Here is a 13,296-nt window from a genome sequence, read left to right on the forward strand (position 1 = left end):
TCGAGTCCTGCCCTGGGAAACGGGGCAGCAAAGCAGAGAGCAGGCCCTTGGGGTGGGGTGGCCCTTATCACCCCTATTCTCCACCCCACCTGGGGCAGTAAAACAACCTGTCGGGGGTGGCTACCCCTGCCTTAGCTGCTGGGAGATACTGGTACCCAAATGGGTCCTGGCTCTGATGATCATTAATGATGGGGTGAGTCACGTGCCTCAGCAGCACCCCAGTATTATTGGGGGCAAAGGGGAACAGAATTTGATTGTGAAACATGAAGGGTAAATAGGGGGGAATTAATCCCGCTGCCCCTTCAGGGTCCCTCCCCAGTCCCAGCTCGCTGTAAGGGACACAGTCCTTCAGCTCCTGCTTACGCCTGTAAACGGGAGCGGTGCCGGCTTCTGGGTGCCTTAAGAAACCCCTGGCCCTGTAGCATCTGAGAGACTAGCAAAAAATCTGGAGAATGTCATGAGCTTTTGTGGCACAACCCACTGCCTCAGATGGCAAACCCAGAGCAGTGGGCAGTGCCCATGAAAACTTGTTGGTTTTTAAGCTTCTTTTAGTTACAGACTAACACGGCTCCCCCCTGAGACTTTTAAACAAGCAAGGTTCTGTGTGTCTGTAACTGCCTGGGAGTTTTCTTAGGTAGCTTGGTGCATTTCTGGGGTCTGACTTCTGTGGTGTTTTTTTCTTTCTTCATTTCCATCCAGCAAGTGTGATTGGCTCCCAGTTGTGCATCTTGCTTAGAGGGAAAAAACAAAACAAAAAAAACAAACAGCTGGAACAGGCTACGCTGCTTCCTCCATTTGATCAGGAAACAAAACCAACCCTCAGAGACGGGTTGCAGAGAGGCCATGGCTGCCGGGGACCTGGCCAGGAGCTTCCAGGATGAGGTAACGTGTCCCATCTGCCTGGAATTTTTCACAGACCCGGTGTCTATTGAGTGTGGGCACAACCACTGCCGGGCCTGCCTCAGCCAGTGCTGGGGGGAGTCGGAGCCCAAGTTCTCCTGCCCCCAGTGCAGAGTCACCATCCTGCAGAGACACTTGCGGCCCAACTACCAGCTGGGGAACCTGGTGGAGCTGGTGAAACGCCTGCAGCTCCCGGCGGGGCCAGAGCCCAAGGGGCAGCCAGGGTGCAAAAGACACCAGGAGGCCCTGAAGCTCTTCTGCCAGGAAGATCAAACCCCCATCTGTGTGGTGTGCGACAGGTCCCGGGAGCACCGCGCACACCCGGTGGTGCCCATCGAGGAGGCTGCTCAGGAGTACAAGGTAGGGACCAGGCTCTGCAGGGTGGGTCCTGGGGCTTGGTTCACACTGTGGTGTTAGGGCGACATGGGCAGCTCACATCAACCTAATTATGGCAGTGCTGATGCTACAGCCAGGGCTGTCCCCAAGAGGGTATGGGATCTAGGGCAAGACCCCCCCTCCCCTCCTGGATGGGATCTAGGGCAACCTCCTTTACCCCCCAGCTGCACCCTACCTCTGCTACCCTACCTCTGCAACCTACCTACCTCCCCCCAATCCCAATTCCTGCTCCACCCCATTGTCCCCTGACATGAACCAGGTGTCACTGGGTGGCTTGATGTGGAGCAACAGTAGGGGTTGGCCCCCATTCCTGCACTTGATGTGGTGGTGGGATCTGAAGTGGCCCAGCAGCCTGCTCTGCTCCGCTCCGTCGCCCTTCTCCATGGTACGGGAAAGTGAAGTAACCTGGACCTGGGTCGCTCTGCTACCACAGCGAAGCTGGGCACCACCATCTGGAAGACGATGGTGCAGTAGAGTTGGAGCAGGGACTTCCTCGGCATCCTGTCTGGAGCAGCCTCTGTTCCCGGCGGGCCCAGGAGCTGGAGCCAGCAGTGAAGTCCCATGTAGTCTGGTTAACTGGTGAAGCGTTAGGTTAACTGGACGTTTGATGGGTTAGCACGGATTTTACAGCCCTCGCTTGGCATGGTGCTGCGCTGGGTGAATGAATCACAGGCTGCCCAAGGGGGCGAGAACGCCGGGTTACCACAGCCCAGGAGCAGTTACAATTATAGGTCAGCTCCCCCAGACCCAGGGCTCCCTTGTCCCTCGCCGGTCTCCAGCCACATCACAGCCTCCTGCACGGGTAATGAGGCTGCTCTGGTGTGAGGCTTTTGCTGTGAGGGAGGCCCCCTGGGAGCCTGGGTGCACATGGGAGAGCAGAGTGGGGATCTGGTTCCGGGGATGGGTCTGGGTCCAGGGCACGGTGCAGTGAGGTTCCTGCCCCAGCTCCTCTCACCCTCTAGCTGGAGGGATCATTCAGAGGCTCCCCAGCCATTTCCCCTCTAGCCCATGTGTAGGGACGTGGCACCTGCGCTAACATACCAGGGCGGAGTTGCCCTGAGTGGCTGCAGTAGGCAGAGCCCCTGCTCAGAACTGGGCATCTCTGCTCCCAGGGTCCCTTTGGGGCTGGCAGAGCCGAGCGGCTGCCTCCTTCCAGGCCGGGTCCCTGCGTGTGCATACGGAAGGCCGGTGTGTATGGCACTCGCCGCCTGCCAGACAGGCAGATAACAGCTGTTTGTCGCCCTGGATGCCCTGCAGGAGAAACTCCAGGGAGCCCTGGGCCCGCTCAGGGAGCAGCTGGAGGAGGCCCTGGTGCTGAGAAGTGAAGAGGAGGAGAAAACCGCAGAGTGGCAGGTGGGCGTCTGGGTTAATCTCCCTGGCTACATCTACCCTTCAGGCTTCTTTTAGAAGAGCCTTTTTTTGGAAGAGATCTTCCAAGAAATCATCTTCTGAAAGAGAGCGTCTGCAAACAAAAGCACATCGAAAAAGCGATCTGCTTTTTCAAAAGAGAATGTCCAGACTGAATGGATGTTCTCTCATGTGTCAGCTGTGATTGCTATGGGCGGAGAGGCTACCAGGGCTTTTTCCTCTTCTTCTGAAAGAACTTCCTCTTCCCCGTCCACACATGCCTTTTTGTGAAAGCTCTTTTGCAAAAAGGCTTCTTCCACATAGAATAAGGATTACAAGTGCTGGGAAAAAACCCCTCTGTTCGTTCGATTTAATTTAGAAAGAATGCGATCACAGCGTGGATGTAACTGGAGGTTTTTTGGAAAAATGGCCGTTTTTCAAAAAAAAATCTCTCTGCAGCGTAGACGTAGTCTCTGAGCCCTTTCCCCAGCAGCGCTCCCAGGCATGAAGTAGCTGAAAGCTCCAGGATGAGGCTATGAACCTGTTCTGGTAAATCAAAACTAGCTGGGGTATGTCTGCACATGGTGCACTCGGCACCCCACAGCAGCGGGGACACCCCCTGAGTGAGCAGAGCTGGGGGCAGGTCAGAGTAAACCCAGGCAGAGCTTGGCCACTTCATAGCCTCTGTTGCCACATGGCCATCTCATCCCGGTCACCTTCTGCTGCTCCTGTTACTGTCCCAACGAGACATACAGAGGCAATAAGACAGAGAATACCTTATGGCCTTTGTATAAAACCATGGGATGCCCACAGCTTGAATCCTGCATACAGATATGGTTGCCTCATCTCAAAAAAGATCTCTTGGCACTGGAAGAGGTTCAGAAAAGGGGCAACAAAAACGATGAGGGGTTTGAAACAGGTCCCGTATCGAGAGATGAAAAAGACTGGGAATTTTGAGCTTAGAAAAGAGGAGACTAAGGGTGTGTCTAGACTACAGGGTTTTGTCAACAAAAGTGGACTTTTGTCGACAAAACTAAACCTGTGTCTACACTACCGCTGAGTTCTGTCAACATAACGTTGATAGAACTCAGCAGTTTTGTCGATGCTGGTAAACCTCATTTTACGAGGAATAACGCCTTCTGTCGACAGAGTTCTGTTGACAGAAGTCATTATTGCATCTAAACTGTCCTTTGCGTCCACGCTGTTATGTTGACAAAGCAGCTTGCTTTGTCGACAGAACTGAATGTAGTCTAGACACTCTTTGTCGACAGAAGCTTTGTCGACAGTATCTGTCGACAAAACTTCTGTCGACAAAAGCCTGTAGTCTAGACGTAACCTATGGTGGGATATGATAGAGGTCTATAAAATCATGAGTGATGTGGAGAAAGTGAGTAAGGAATAGTTATTTACTTGTTCCCATAACGTAGGAACATGGTGTCACCAAATAAATGAATAGGTAGCAGATTTAAAACAAACAAAAGGAAGTTTTTCTTCATGCAGCACACAGTTAACCTGTGGAACTCCTTGCCAGAGGATGCTGTGAAGAGCAGGACTTTAATAGGGTATAAAAAAGAACTAGATTGATTCATGGAGGTTAGGTCCATCAATCACTGTTAGCCAGGATGGGTAGGAATGGTGTGTCTAGCCTCTGTCAGAGCTGGGAATGGGTGACGAGAGGGATCACTGGATGGTTCTCTGTTCTGTTGACTCCCTCTGGGGCACTTGGCATTGGCCCCTGTCGGCAGAGAGGCCATTGGGCTAGATGGAGTTTAGGTCTGGCCCAGCCTGGTTGTTCTTATGTCCCCGGGCTTGTCTGTTGCTGGGAGATGAACCCAGGGGACAACACGTCCGTTCTGGTTCCCCTGCCTGTTACAGCGAGCTCCCCGCTGAGGGTGTAGGGTGTGACAGGGACACTGGCTGGTCGCTGGGCATATGGGCCTGGGGAGCATGGTAAGGCTGGGTGAGGCCAAAGCCAGCCCTGGCAATGCTGCGAGGGCCCAACACCCATGTGAGCCCCAGGACGGCACCCACGGGGCTGTTGGACCAGCCCTCGATGCTGAACATACAGCCCTGGGAGCAGGTTGTCAAGAATGAGCATTGCCCACACCCTGCTGTGACAGGTCCCTTGGGGGGCAGAGGAGAGAGTGTTCAGCCCTGTGCACCCTGTGGGCCCCCCCACCCTCCGGTACATCTCTCCTTTCCCTCGATTTCTTCCCTCCCCCCTGTGCCCATCCCATGTCGCCTGCTATAACAGTCTGCAGCTTTACCTAGCACCCTGGACAACCTCCCCACAGGACTGTCCCTGTTCGCTCTGAGCTAAAACCAGCCCTTTATGGTACATTTCCCAGACTTCACACTGTCCTCACAGTCCCTGCTTCACGGGCAGAGGCCCCGTTTGTAACTCGGCACTGGCCTGTGGGTTCCTCTCTCCTTTCCTTTCTCCAGAGGAAAGTGCAGGCGAAGCGGGAGACAATTGCCGGTGAATTTAACAAGCTGCACACGCTGCTGAAGGAGGAGGAGCGTGTGAAACCTCTTCTCGCCCTGGCATGGGTGCCCAGTGGGAAGGGGAGGCAAAGGGTCTCCCCTACCCACAGACCAATAATGGTCTGTGGGTGGGAAGCCCAGAAGCATCATGGCCTGGCTCTGCCCTTCCAGTTTAGGCCCTGCCCCTTCCAGAGAAGCCCAGGGACACTTCCAAAATTTAAGTGGGCCCCAGCCAAACATTATTGCCCACTCCTGAGTTAGAGTAAACTTGTTCTGTGGCCTCCTGACCGACAATATCAGGCCAAGGGTTCCCTCAGTTCCAGACGGTGCTGTTTGGGTGGGAGGGGAATCGTGGAGATCCAGGGGTGCCCTGCGAGATTGAATGTTTGGTGCAAAAATGATGCAGAGCTAAACCCATCCGTGCTGTGACTCCAGAGCATTGGCCTCAACCAGTCGCTAAACACAGATATAGGGGCGGGGTTGCTAGAAGGAAGAACCATTTAACTAAATTCCCATCTGACCTACAAACAATGAATTGAGTGCAAATGCAAACCAGTGCAGGAGGTTTTGCCACAGAATAGTGAAACCCGGGAGGGTGAATCTATTCTCTAGGGCTACGTCTACACTGGCCCCTTTTCCGGAAGGGGCATGTAAATTTCAGCAGTCGTCGTAGGGAAATCCGCGGGGGATTTAAATATCCCCCGCGGCATTTAAATAAAAATGTCCGCCGCTTTTTTCCGGCTTTTAAAAAAGCCGGAAAAGAGCGTCTAGACTGGCCCCGATCCTCCGGAAAAAGCACCCTTTTCCGGAGGCTCTTATTCCTACTTCAAAATAGGAATAAGAGCCTCCGGAAAAGGGCACTTTTTCCGGAGGATCAGGGCCAGTCTAGACGCTCTTTTCCGGCTTTTTTAAAAGCCGGAAAAAAGCGGCGGACATTTTTATTTAAATGCCGCGGGGGATATTTAAATCCCCCGCGGATTTCCCTACGACGACTGCTGAAATTTACATGCCCCTTCCGGAAAAGGGGCCAGTGTAGACGTAGCCTCTATGAACGGCTGATACCCAGATGGGGAATCGCTCCGGCTTCTGCCCCCGGTGTTCACACAGAGCATCAATTCTCTTTCTCCTTTCAGGATGTGAAAAGCACATTGAGCAGGTGCGTGTCCCGTTTTCGCTGCCCTCATATTCCTGGTGGGAGCCCTGCAGTGATGCAGAGCAGTTGCTGATGCTGGGACGTTTGCTTCCTAGGAGTGAAAACATGAAACTCCAGGAACCCGAAGCTGTTTGCACCGACCTGCAGCGCAAGTATAAAATTTGTCTTGATTTGAGGGAAACTCTGAACAGATTTGCAGGTGAGTGGAGCCCCTGGGACATCGAGCTGTTTGGTGCCGGGGGCTCTGGGCAGAGCCTGGGGCCCCAGGACACACGTGGACCTGGCTGGGAGCTGTGTGGTAGCTGGAGTCTGATGGGCTCAGTGCTGGGGAGTTTGCCTGCTGCTCACACCCACCTGTCACTGGGCCTGGGCACCTCAGCTGCTCAGGCAGGTTTGCAGAGGGGCTGGAGAATCGGGTGCTAATGGTTTATTGGCAGAACAATTCGATTTGAGGCTCAGTGAAACCGTTCCTGGCCCCAGGCTGAGTTTGCTGGCGAGTGTCCATGGTCAGAACCAGGTGCTGCCGTTTCCCTTCCAGCCTGTAGCCCAGAGGCTGGGACCCGGCTGGCACCCTCACATGTGACTTGCCCCACCTCCCACCTTCCTCATGCCCCCCTCCTTTCACCCCCACTGCTCCCTCCCCTCCCCTTTCCTTTTGTTTGCCCCTCCCTTCCCCCCTCTTGTGCCCTCTAGTCCCTGGAATGCACCTCTTTTCTTGCCCCCCCACCTCCTGATGCCCACCCCTCCCTCAGCCCCGTTTGTCCCTTGTACCTATCCCATTCCCACCCCTCCACTGACTGTCCTGCTGACATTATCTCTCCTCCACTCTGTCCACACCCCGCCTACTCCTTCCTTCTCTTGCCCTGGGCCCCACCTAGGCCTCAGCATGAGCCCTTCCCTCTCCCCCCCGCCTGTGCCTGCCCCTGCCCCTTCCCTCAGATCCACCTTTCTCTTAGTTCTGCCCCTCCCCTCCTCTGCCTTCTGACTCCTGCACCGTCCCCTGCACCAATCCAGTACAGCCAACCCCTTTGTTCTCCCCTCCTCTGGCCCCCTAGCCCCATCTCTCCCAGCTGCCTGCCCCGTGCAAATCCCCTCCCTTGCCTTCCTTTGGGCCCCCTGATGTTTGCCCCTTCCCCTCCCTCCTCCTCTAGCTCATTGGTGCTCTCCCCTCCACTTTGGGTCCTGCCCCTCCACTCACCTTTCCTCTGCCCCCCCTTGTGCTCTCCCTTCTCCACACCCAACTCTGCCCCTCCTGTGTTCCCCTGTTCCCTTGTCCCCCTGGTGCCTGCCCTGCTCCTCTCTGCCCCTCTGCTCAGCCCCCTTCCTCCCGAGGGACTGCTCTCTCCCTTGCCCATCTCTGTTCTCCTGGCACCTGCCATACATGCCCCTCCCCCCCTTGATAACCACCCTCCCCTTGCTGCCCTTTTGCCTCCTGGGGTCCCCCCTATGCCTTTGTGATACCTGTTCTGCCCCTCATTTCTCTTTGTCTCCTTGTCACCTGCCCCGTCTCCCACCCCCTCCTTGCACCTGGTGCCACGTAAGGCCTGGAGAATGTGGGCAGGTGAGGAGAACGTGAGTCAGGAAGTGTCATTTCCCCTTCACTGCACACAGGAGCCTGGGGCACCCAATGACGTGACCAGGCAGAGAGACTGACCCACACACAAGGCAGCGTTTCCTCATGCAGCGCAGTCGGCCGGCGGGGCTCTGCTGGGGGTGGGGTGAAGGCCAAAGTCACAACATGGCTCAGAAAGGGCAAGATCCATTCATGGAGGGTCGCTCCGCCAGTGTCTCTGAGCCAGGATGGGCAGGGATGTGCCAGCCTGATCTGAGTGTCCCTGACCTCTGTGCGCCGGATGCTGGGAGTGGGAGAGGTCTGGATTGGAGATGAGGAAAAATGATTTCCCTGGGTGGGTGGAGAAGCCCTGGGATGGGTTCCCTAGGAAGGGGGTGGAATCTCCATCCCTAGAGGTGTCTTTGTCCCAGCCAGGACTTGGTCAAGCCTGGTTGATTGTGTTGGGGTTGGTCCTGCCTTGGGCAGGGGGCTGGACATGATGACTCCTGAGGTCTCTTCCAGCTCTAGGATTCTATGACAGGGCAGGGATCACTAGACGATTCCCTCCTCTGCTCATTCCTTCTGGCTGCTCCAGGTGCTGCAGTGGCAGGAGGCAGGACACTGGGCAGAGGGACCAGGGGTCTGGCCCAATATGGATGATTTTGCATAAAAATTAATTATAATAACACAGTTAATACAGAAACTCCCCCAGACACTGGCCTGTCACACTGGTGATGTTGTGACACAACGACGTTGGCAATTAATGGATTTTAAAAGTCTTGGTGTCCTAGGAAATGTGGTGTGGGTTTTTTTCCACCCCCCCCTTTCCCCGCCCATGCGGTTCCCAGGCACAAAGCAGGGTGCTGGAGCAAAGTCTCTGAAACCCAGTCCCACACACCCATGTTCTGGCTGCTGCTGTTTCTGCGGCACTGTTCCCTCTACTGCTCTGTCCCCAATGGCCCGGCACCGACACCTTCTGCTGCCCCCTTCCCCAGTGACCTTAGCCCATCCCTCGAGGTCCCACCAGCTTGGGCAACAGCAGCTCTGAGTGGGGAACCTTGTGGCTAGTGCAGGCCGAGCACCCCAACCCCGCCCCTCCCGGCACACTGTCCCCAGAAGGGCTCAGCCCTGAGAGCTCCGTGACTGAAACCAGCCAGTCACTGAAACAAGCCAAAGGCTTCCTCTGGCCCAGGCAGCTCTGTCTGCATGGGAGAGAGGGGCCGGCAAACCCCTGGGCCACCCGCCCTCTCCTCACCAGCCCCCGGCAGCCCCACCCCTGCTCTCCAGCACAGGGCGGCTGGGGACGGCCAGGGCTTAAACTGTCACCGTAGAGGGGCTGGTCTCCAGCACGTTTGTTATTTTCCCAGCTGATGGGCTGAGCCCCGAGGTTCCAATTGAGTATGTATCTTAAAAAGAAAAAAAAACAAAACCTTAAAAACCAATGAGTGGTCCTGTAGCACCTGAGAAACCAACAAGAAATCCAGTCATCTCTCTTTTAGGCTGTAGGGTGCTGCAGAACTTTTTATGCCCAGGGCTGGGAACTGACAAGCGCCGTGGGTCCAGAGCTGAGCCCTGAGCAAGCCCCAGCACAGATTCCCCCAGGCAGGCCCAGCCCAGCTCTGCTGCTGCCCGTCACTCAGACACTAAAAGGGTCCCAACATTTCCTGACCCCACATGGCACCTCAGTGGTTTGTGCCCAGCCCCAGGCAGAACGGATCCCCAGCAGCCCAGCTCTGTGGGCCAGGCCCCAGGCAGGGCAGGCGTGTCCCTGGCAATACAGGCTGGGCCTGGCACCTCCCCGACCCGGCTTCTCATGGGGGGCTCCTTCAGATCCTGTTTACAAACTAGAACCAACCCCACTGCCACAGACAGCAGCCGGGAGAGCTCATCCAGGCCCTGCTGTCACACCTGCCCTGCGCGCTCAGGAGATTCAGCAGCTGCCCAGTGGATCAGCAGAGCGTTCACATGGCCACAGCCAGTGTCTCTCCTGGTTGTGCCTCAGTGCACGTCATAAAATGTATTTCACACACAGCTAGGAACAGTTGGAGGGAGCACTGGTGTACGCCCCCCGGAGTCCTAGGGAAACCCTGGCTGGAACCTGCCCCTCCCTTCACCATCCTCTGTCCTCATGGTGCCTGCTCCTCTTGCCCCCTTCTGCTCCGTCATCTGCCCCTCCCCTCACTCAGCATCAGCCTGTCCCCTCCCCCACCACTGACACCTTCCCCCCCCCCCGCCCTTTCTCCTCACTGTCTCCCCTTGGCCCCTGTTAGGCCTGATGCCTGCCCCTGCTACTGCCCCATTGCTGCCAGCCCACCTGCTCCTCCTCTGCCCCCTACCTTTAACCCCTCCCCTGGTACATCTCTAGCCTCCTGGCACCCACCCTGCTCTCGCCTTCCCACCCACTGAGGATCAAACCTTCCATCTCACCCTCATCTGCCCTGGTGACTTCTCCATCCCTGTCCCCAGCATTTGTCTCTGCCCCTTGGTGCTTCCCCTTTCTCCTCCTGCCCTGCCTCCCTCCCCTCAGCACAAGCCCCTTTCCTCTCCCCTACCCCCACCCTGGTACCTATCACCTCCCCTCACATTCCCTCCTCCTTCCCCTTAATTCTTCCCTGCCCCTCTGCCTCCCTCATCATGCACCCCTGGAGCCAGCCCCTCTGGTCACCTCGTCTCTGCCTCCCTGAGGCCCCTCTCTGCCTTCACTTCCATAGGAATCACAGAACTGGCAAGGACCTTGAGAGTCATCGAGTCCAGTCCCCTGTCCTCATGGCAGGACCAAGCACCATCCAGACCATCCCTGACAGGTGTGTGTCCAACCCGCTCTTCAATATCTCCAGGGATGGAGACTCCACAACCTCCCCAGGCAATTTATTCCAGTGTTTCACCACCCTGATGGGAAGGAAGTTTTTCCTTATGTCCAACCTAAACCTCCCTTGCTGCAGTGTAAGCCCATTGCTTCTTGTCCTGTTCTCAGAGGCCAAAGAGAACAACCCCCCCCCCCTCGTGACACCCTTTTAGATACTTGAAAACTGCTACCATGTCCCCCCTCAATCTTCTCTTTTCCAAACTAATCAAGCCCAATTCCTTCAGCCTTGCCTCCTAGCTCATGTTCTCTCAACCTTTCATCATTCTTGTTGCTCTTCTCTGGACCTTCTCCAATTTCTCCACCTCTCTCCTGAAATGTGAAGCCCAGAACTGGACACAAGACTCCAGCTGAGGCCTGAGCAGAGCGGAAGGACAACTCGTGTCTCACTCACAGGATGACTGCCTGGTGTCTCTTCCCTGGCCCCCCCCCTTTGGGTCCTGTGGTGTAGGCCTCACCCCATCTCTGTCACACTGGTGCCCACATCTCCTCACCCCTCTTCCTCCCTAGGACTTGGCCTTCCCCATATCCCTTTGTCTGTGTACCTGTGCTCCTCTGCTCCCTTCCTCCCCCTGGTGTCCCCTCCCTCTCTGCCCTCCTTGCATCTGCCCCTCCCCCTCCACCCAGCCCTCCAGGGGACTGCCCCTTCCCTCACCTCTGTTCCCTTGTGCCTGCTCATCTTTCCCCACATTGGCCCTATGGTTGCTCCCTCTGCTCTGCCCCTCCCCCTCTGCCCCATCATCTGCCCCTCCCCTTTCCTAGCATTATCCTTGCCCCTCCCCCCACCAACAGCTTGCCATCCCTCCCCAGCTCCGTCCTGCCCTTTTCCCGCTCTCTCTCCTCCCAGGCAGAGGGTCCCTGACTCCCCTCAGAATCCCCCCCGTACAGGGCTTAATGGGGGGGGGGGGCAGGTCAATTTCCCTCTGACCTTAGAGACATGCCCCTGCTCCCGGCCCTGACTCTGTGACTCTCTCCCCAGTGGAGGTGACGCTGGATCCAGACACGGCAAACCCCTGGCTCGTCCTGTCTGAGGATCGGAAATGTGTGAGACTCAGAGACACGCACCAGGATCTGCTCGATATCCCCAAGAGATTTGATTATTGTGTGTTTGTGCTGGGTGCCAAGGGGTTTGCAGGCGGGAGGTGTTACTGGGAGGTGGAGGTGGGAGACAAGACAGGATGGACTCTGGGGGTTTGCAGGGAATCTGTGAGCAGGAAGGGGAAGGTCACACTCACACCTAAGAATGGATACTGGGTCATGTGGTTGAGGGACGGGGGATACAAGGCCTGCACCTCCTCCCCGACCCCCCTCCCCGTGAGCACCAAGCGTAGCCGGGTGGGGATTTTCCTGGACTACGAGGCGGGCGAGGTCTTGTTTTATAATGTGACTGACAGGTCCCATCTCTTCACCTTCACCGACACCTTCTCTGGGACGCTGTGCCCTTTCTTCAGTCCCTATCTCAACATTAGGGGCACCAACACTGCTCCCCTGACCATCTGCCCAGTGCCAGCAGAGGCGGGAGGGAATCCTTGGTAGTGACCCTGCAGCACTGACTGGCCCCTCCCAGCGCTGTGCCTCTTCCCTCAGGAGGCACAGCACTGCAGGTACCTGGATATTTTGTGCCAACTGGTCACTGCCCCTTTCCCTTTGCAACTGGAGCCTCCAATCAAAAACCAGGCACTTGGCAGCCCAACCCAGGCTGGGTGAATGGGACCTCCTGGCTGCAAGGAGCCCAGGCTGCCTTTCCTCCTACCCCGGGTTTGCTCCACCCCAGCACACGGTGAGGCTGGTAAGAAATGTGGCCTGACAGAGGGTGAGGTTTACTGCCCTCACCTCGCTCCATCTCCTGCCCCGGGAGAGCAAATGGTGGGAGACGGGGGAGGGGACTTTCATTCTTGTCAGTTTTCTAGTCCTGTGACATCTCAATGTCAAATATGAAAGAAAAAACATGTTCTAATTTAGAAACTGTTATTGTAACAAGGTGTTTGCACAAGAATTTTTCCCTTTTTTAAAAGAAAAATCTTCTTAAAAATGGAATTATTGAAGTTTAATTCTTCCCTCACATCTATATTGATGTGTGATGTGTTTACATTTGTATACATCCTTGGTATTTCAGCTGTGGCACTTCAAGAAATCCAAAACATTTCTCCGAACCCAATTCATTATTGCATTGTCAGACTGTTCAGTGAAAATGTCTGTGTGTAACAGCACAGGTGTTATAACCAGCACAGTGACACACGTATACAGTCAGCTGCTCCCTCATTCTCGTCTTGACCGTCTCTCTCTAGAAAGCAGGGCTTATCCACCCCATCCTGCACTGCACCTTTAAACATTCATAGATGAAAAACACCCAAAATGAATTAACCTCTCGATTTAGGTAATTTTATAACATTCTTTGGGCTTCTGGCTGCATTAATTCATGTGATTTTCAACTTTCTAGCTACAGATTACGGGTAATCAAGATATGGCCCCTTCTTGCCTGCGCCTGCATCAATTAACACCACTCAGTCCCCAACCTCACATCCTGTCTTCCTCACCTTAGAAATCTCTGCTGCAATATCCTCTTTTCAGTTTATTTTTCTGTAGAAATTTTATTTGCAG

The 13,296-nt window shown here is 55.4% G+C and overlaps 1 protein-coding gene across 1 annotated transcript; it reads left to right on the forward strand.

Annotated features, from left to right (window-relative positions):
• The first annotated feature begins 283 nt into the window (after positions 1-283).
• LOC142821504 (zinc finger protein RFP-like) lies at positions 284-12,360 on the forward strand. The gene is made up of 5 exons (XM_075912639.2): positions 284-1,260; positions 2,554-2,649; positions 6,261-6,283; positions 6,376-6,479; positions 11,675-12,360. The coding sequence occupies exons 1-5, from the start codon at positions 844-846 to the stop codon at positions 12,229-12,231; spliced, it is 1,197 nt and encodes a 398-aa protein (XP_075768754.1). The 5' UTR covers positions 284-843; the 3' UTR covers positions 12,232-12,360.
• Positions 12,361-13,296: the final 936 nt, after the last annotated feature.

Source organism: Pelodiscus sinensis, chromosome 19 (assembly GCF_052426305.1).
Source record: "Pelodiscus sinensis isolate ZL-2025 chromosome 19, ASM5242630v1, whole genome shotgun sequence".
NCBI classification, from domain to species: Eukaryota; Metazoa; Chordata; order Testudines; family Trionychidae; genus Pelodiscus; species Pelodiscus sinensis.